At 40.9% G+C, this 6,732-nt stretch overlaps 1 protein-coding gene across 7 annotated transcripts in view; it reads left to right on the top strand.

Annotated features, from left to right (window-relative positions):
• The window catches only part of LOC143289072 (beta-arrestin-1-like), a 170,122-nt gene that overhangs the window by 154,859 nt on the left and 8,531 nt on the right, over positions 1 to 6,732 (top strand). For all 7 annotated transcript variants that reach the window (XM_076597898.1, XM_076597904.1, XM_076597903.1 and 4 more), the window contains 2 exons: positions 751 to 837; positions 2,016 to 2,159. In XM_076597898.1, the coding sequence (XP_076454013.1) occupies positions 751 to 837; positions 2,016 to 2,159 (231 nt within the window). The remainder of the gene's footprint in view (positions 1 to 750; positions 838 to 2,015; positions 2,160 to 6,732) is intronic.

Below are 6,732 nucleotides of genomic sequence, written 5' to 3'. Positions count from 1 at the left end.
TGCCGGTCAGTTCTACATTGATTGCTCATTAATTAGACATACGCTTTGTGGAGTTAACGTTTTTTTTTAGGAAAATGACAATGTTCAAAGTTAACAGCACCACACCCTGTCTCTCTGTGCCACCCCACTCTCCATCTCTCTGCGTCTTTTAGTCACTGTCTCTGCCTCTCTCTCTCTTCGTTACCCTGACTCTGTTATTGACTCTACCTCTCTCTCTCTCTCTCTCTGTCTCTCTCCCCCTTGCTTTGGGTGAGAGTGTTACAGATACCCATGATCTCATAATTCTTACTGTCTTCTATTGTCAGTTCTGTCTCATCATTTGATTTTTTTTAGAGTAATAATTGATATAAAACAGGAAACTGAAAAACGAAAAACATATTGGGAAAGGGGAACATTAACCTGTAAAGATTGTGCCTGCTACAGAGTCAGTGTGTGAGATGTTCGTTAATCTTTTCATCAGAATTTTCATCTCTTCTGACCACTTCTGAAATGACGGAATGATGAGGTAAGTGATATTTGCTGTACAGACTGTAGATAAATGAGTCACATAAATGCATAGCATTTGTATAAACTAAATTAATTATTTAGTTCTTACTGCAAAGTGTCATGTTATATTGATGCAGTGACGACTGCTGTGTGAGTATCATCGCCTCTTGACTGTGAGGATGCATTTCAGTGGAAGTGAATAATGAAAGTTGCGGAATAAAGTAATCGAACTTGTGTGTGTGTGTGTGTGTGTGTGTTTGACAGCATGACCAAAGACAGCCAGAAGGAGAACCTGGGCATTGTCGTCTCCTATAGAGTTAAAGTCAAGCTCATCCTCGGATTTGGATCTGGGTGAGTTAGTATAGACTGTCATTGACATGATGACTGGGCAATATGATGACCTATGATGGTGACATGATGACCTATGATGGTGACGTGATGAAATGTGATGACCTATAATGGTGACGTGATGACCTATGATGGTGACATGATGACCTATGGTGGTGACATGGTGACCTATGATGGTGACGTGATGAAATGTGATGACCTATGATGGTGATGTGATGACTGTGGCAATGTGATTGTGGCAATGTGATGACCTATGATGGTGATGTGATGACCTATGATGGTGATGTGATGACTGTGGCAATGTGATTGTGGCAATGTGATGACTGTGGCAATGTGATGACCTATGATGGTGATGTGATGACCTATGATGGTGACATGATGGAATGTAATGACCTATGATGATGACGTGATGGTGATGTGATGACCTTTGATGGTGATGTGATGACCTTTGATGGTGACATGATGAAATGTGATGACCTGTGATGGTGATGTAATGACCGTGGCAATGTGATGACCTATGATGATGACGTGATGGAATGAGATGACCTTTGATGGTGACATGATGAAATGTGATGACCTTTGATGGTGACATGATGAAATGTGATGACCTATGATGGTGACATGATGAAATGTGATGACCTATGATGGTGACATGATGAAATGTGATGACCTATGATGGTGATGTGATGACCTATGATGGTGACATGATGAAATGTGATGACCTATGATGGTGACATGATGAAATGTGATGACCTATGATGGTGAAGTGATGACCTATGATGATGACATGATGAAATGTGATGACCTATGATGGTGATGTGATGAAATGTGATGGCCTATGATGGTGACGTGATGACCTATGATGGTGACATGATGAAATGTGATGACCTATGATGGTGACGTGATGACCTATGATGGTGATGTGATGACCTATGATGATGACGTGATGAAATGTGATGACCTATGATGGTGACGTGATGACCTATGATTGTGACATGATGACCTATGATGGTGACGTGATGACCTCTGATTGTGACGTGATGACGTCTGATTGTGACGTGATGACCTATGATGATGACGTGATGAAATGTGATGACCTATGATGGTGACGTGATGACCGTGGCAATGTGATGACCTATGATGGTGACATGATGACCGTGGCAATGTGATGACCTGTGCAGTGACCTGGCGGTGGAGCTGCCCTTCACCCTCACCCACCCCAAGCCAGCAGACAGCCCCCCTGCCTCCCGCACCCCCAGCATGCAGCCAGCTGACACTGGGGAGGGCGCCCCTGTTGACACCAACCTCATCCAGTTCGACACAAAGTATGTCTGTGCACCACTGCCCCTCCTGTGTTCACCTTCTGTCTGCTTTAGTTTTACCTCCTGCTGTTTACTTCTGTCAGCTGTGTGTGTGCGTGCGTGTGCGTGTGTGAAAGAGGGAAACTCGTGGGTTTTTTTTTTAAAAACCTGTTTTTGTGTTGTGTTGTGATTGGGTCAGTTTGTTGATAACATCCAGGTGGTTAAACCTGGAGGTGAAAAAAGGATATAACATAAACACAAGAGAACAGTAACATACCCAAAAGAGAGAAGAGAATCATCTGTGCAAGATGTCCAAAAAGCACAGTTATTATTTATAGCAGTGGTACCCAACAAGGGAATACATGCAGGCAGTGAGGTTAGTTTAGCAGCCCATGACATAGTGGTATTCTGAGTTTTGTTTTGAAGATCGTCACTGACTGGATGAAGCAACATTGAAGGTCAGTTTAAAACAGGGGTAATCCTGTTCATGCTGAGTTGAATTCACCCTTGTTAGATTCAGGGTTCTGGCAAAAACCTATCTGAAAAGGGTGACAGGTGAGGTTGTGGAGCAACTAGTTGAGTACTGGAAGGTGACAGATGGAACAGCAGAGCAGTTAGAGCACTGGACTATCAATCTTAGGATCCTGAGTTTGATCCCGGTGTTAGTACCAGGTGGGTAAATGGTAGAGACTTTTCTAGTCCACATGGGTGCAGACCTGCTAGCACCTAAGCCCCCTTTTTATGTGTGCACAATATGTGCAGACAATCAGATTTTTACAAAGATTCTGTGGTCCGTCTGGTTGAAGTTATTGATTGCTGTAATACAAAATCATGTTAGTAGTTATTGTCCACATCTGTATTTTCCATCTATCATAATTGGACTCTTTTGCTTCTCCATTGTGTAGATCAAAGAAAGTTGCTACAAAAAGTGAGAGGTATTTTGTTTTAATTTGTATTTAATCTTCCTGTGTGTCTTCTGTAGACATCAGGAAGTGAGACAAAGACTGGTGTATATAGTTAGATAATATATCTCTTTCCTGTTGTTACTGGTTTCAGGATACAGGCAGTTGTTTCATAATCATCTTACCCTCACCCTCTCTGTCTTTCTCTCTTTCCTTTCTTCCATCTCTTCCTTCATCTCACCCTCCTGTTACATTTTCTCTCTCTTGCTCTCTCTGTCCGCTCCCTTCCCATTTCTCCTCCCCACCCCACCCCCTCTCCTCTCCCTCCCTCCCTCTGTTTCTCTCTCCCTCCTCCCGTTCTCTCTCTCTTTCAACTTCTGTCCTTCTCACATAATGTGCTGTTTTTCAGTCTTTATCATATTCATGCTTTTGAAAATATTCTCTATCTTCCGTGTCTCTTCCTTGCCCTCTTTATTTCTTTTTTTTTCTTTTGTATTCACCCTTTCAGAAAACAGTCTCTTTCCCTCTGTCTTTGAGCTCCCCCTCCTCCACCTCCCCTCTACCACCCTTGATGATGTTATTCAGTCACCCTTCACCTTTTTTCTCACTTCCACTCTTGTTCCCAGCTGTCGTACCTCCACCACCACCCCTCACTTCCTTCCCCCACTATTTTCAACTGATTTCAGTTGAAAGGGAAAAAATGTATGTTTGTCTATATAAGACTTTTATGTACAATTTCTTTGCTGCATTATATTTTTGTGTCTGATAATATCAGACTAAGGATATGCATTCATGCACATATACTCCATGTTTTATTGTGTTTATCTGTGTATCTAATAGACATATATTCATGCACATTTATTCTGTCTTTTGTTCTGTGTATCTGATAGACATAGTTTACATTTGCGTAGATTTATTCCATTTGGGAGGTTTTGTTGTTGTTTTTCTTTCTTTTCTGTTTTTTCATGTATCTGACTTGGAGATGGTTCACACAGAGAAATCTGTTGTGACAAAGAGTTATCCATTACCCCCATTACATCACATCTACACTGAAAAATAGGGAAGGACGCTCACGGTGGGAAATGGTGGGAAAAGAAGAAACATGGTCATGCATACTACTTTCTGCATATCTGCCATATGTGCCAGTGTAATAGCAGTTTACCAGAGTGATGACTCACTGACAGCAGTGTAGCCTTCAAATATTGGAAATGTGATGGCACTTGGATAACTCACTTGGCTGAGCTCCATGCTTGCATACAAAAGTTTTGAGTTAAAATTCCCATGTTTCCACATTAAAAATTGCCATTGCTTCTTTCCATCTTAATGTGCAAGAGCTTTATCACTGAACCATTGAATTTCTTGTGGCACAAATAAATATATAAACATGCATGTCTGTTCATTAAGTTCAGTTTAATCAGCCGCAGTGGTGAAGTGGTTAGTGTCGCGGACTGACGGCTGCGAGGACGCAGGTTCATATCCCAGCTGAGGTGGGTTTTTCAGCCCGTGGCCGGCTCCTACCCAGAGTTGAGTGTGCTGTGGGCTTAAATGGGGAGACTGGGACCACACAGACAATTGTCATCCACTTCAAGGATGCATCTTGTGTGTTGCTCTAATTACCTGACCAACAATGCAAATGTCTGTATCTCTCGGGCCTGGTTAGCGCTGGGATATCATTATGACAGGAAGCGTATAGTACAGGCTTGTCATGCAGTCCCAAATCAAAATGGACCTCCATAGCAATATTGTCATTGTCATCCTCCTCCGCTTTCATCATCATCAATATAAACAAAACAGTCTCAAAGTGTGTGGCCTTTCATGCCCTGCTCTCATGGTGACCTCAGTTTCGATACCCCTCCACTTCTGTGCTTGGGGTGAGTCCTGTCAATGTCTTCAGTGTCGGCAGATTCATAGGGGGCTGTTGTTCGAGGGAAATGGTGGCAGTCTCCACTCTGGAAGGGACGCTCACTCAGTCTGGCTCCGCAACTAAGCCACTATTGTCGTTTAGTAGAGGGCTTAGTACGTGGTGTCCAAAGTACGTTGAATCAGAACAGGCACCAAATGAGCGGCGTGGGAGTAATGCCACTAAAATGGTGCAGAATGGGGCGGCAAAAAAAAAAAAAAAAAAAAAGTTTATAAAATTTGAATGATCTGATGTTGACTCTCTCTCTCTTATCACTGACAGCTCTAGTGTTTAGAGAAACAACTCATCAAGGATGGGAAAGTATGATGGATTTGAGTTATATTCAGCATTGAAACCATTTCCTTTTGTTTCTTCATCAAGTGTTTGGCTTGGTCTTGGCTTTGATTAATTTGCTTGTTTTGGATTTTTTCTTAAATTGTGTTGTTTTATGCATTGTTTGTTTTCTGTTTGATTTTTGATATTATCGAGACTGGATTTGTTTCCCATAATGGTACCATTGAGTTTTGTCCTATAAACTTTGCTTCCACATCTCTCTCTCTTTCTCTCTCGCTCTCTCTATCTCTCTCTCTCATTTCCTTTCTTTTATATACCCTTTAACAAAAGACCTTTCACAGGCATTTAGTATATGAAAGCATCCCTCATATTTAATCAGTTTTAAAACACATATATGAAAACAGTGATTGTAAATTCTGTGTTTTGTATGTATTCACATTTTCCAGCTTGATATTTAAAAAAATTAAATCTATTCCATGCCTTTGAAAATAAAGCCAAAGATTATGTCTAGAAACACTTGTGTTGCATCATGTTTGTCCACTTAAATGTGTAACATTGGTGGAAAGCTTTATTTCACTTCCTTGCTTTTCAACACTCAGGATCCCACAACTGTGTGGGCACAAACATCAGCTGTGTTAGTTCTTTCCTGAGGTTTGGCTGCCTGGCTTTTTTTTTTTTTAAGAATGATTACTTGAATTGTGTCAGATTCTTGGACTTTGACAAAATTGTTGTCACTGATACAGTGAAAACAAAACCAAAAACAAAAAAGATAGGAAAAAAAGAACGAAAAAATGTTTATTTATTTATATTATTATTATTACCACCACCACCACCATGAACAGAAAAAAAGCAACTATTCTCTTCTTTAAAATTCTTTAAATATCTAGAATGTTGCTATTTGAGGAAGTGAAAGTACAAATGAAAAATAGATGTTTTCATGTGAAGTCAATACAGGTGGACCTATCCGAATTACCCCAAGGATCCCCCAGTGGCTGTGGCCATTTCATGGGGTGTGTTAAGGGGATAGTTGAGTAAAATTGCTCTAGTATGATCCCCATGTCTCTGTGTAAGTTTGTGACGCTCAAAATTATCTTTGCTGTCAATGTTCATTTTAGATTGTGTCATGATACTGGTGCCAGATTTCAGCAAACCAGTCAGAGATAGTGAATCACACACACACTGCATGTCTCAGTGAATGACCTTGTAAAAATACCACAAAACTTATTTGTGAACAGCATGTTTAAAATGTGATAATGTTAAAAGAAAGTGAAAAAAAGTGTTTTTTGTCCTCTTTGTATAAGTCAAGCCAGAAGGGATGGATGTTGGGGGAAAATGCAAAGATACTGAAAGGTAGAGGGACAGAGCTGAACATAAAGGAAGAGGGTGGCTGTGACATTTCTTTTTTTTTTTAAGACTGGGGGAGGGTTTAGAAGAGGGGATATTCAGGTAGCAGGGAAAGCAGGGGATGGAGCAGTGACCAGACAAATAGGTGGGTTCATCA

The sequence above is a fragment of the Babylonia areolata genome, chromosome 13 (genome assembly GCF_041734735.1).
Source record: "Babylonia areolata isolate BAREFJ2019XMU chromosome 13, ASM4173473v1, whole genome shotgun sequence".
NCBI lineage: Eukaryota > Metazoa > Mollusca > Gastropoda > Neogastropoda > Buccinidae > Babylonia > Babylonia areolata.
This window is presented reverse-complemented; position numbering and strand designations above follow the sequence as displayed.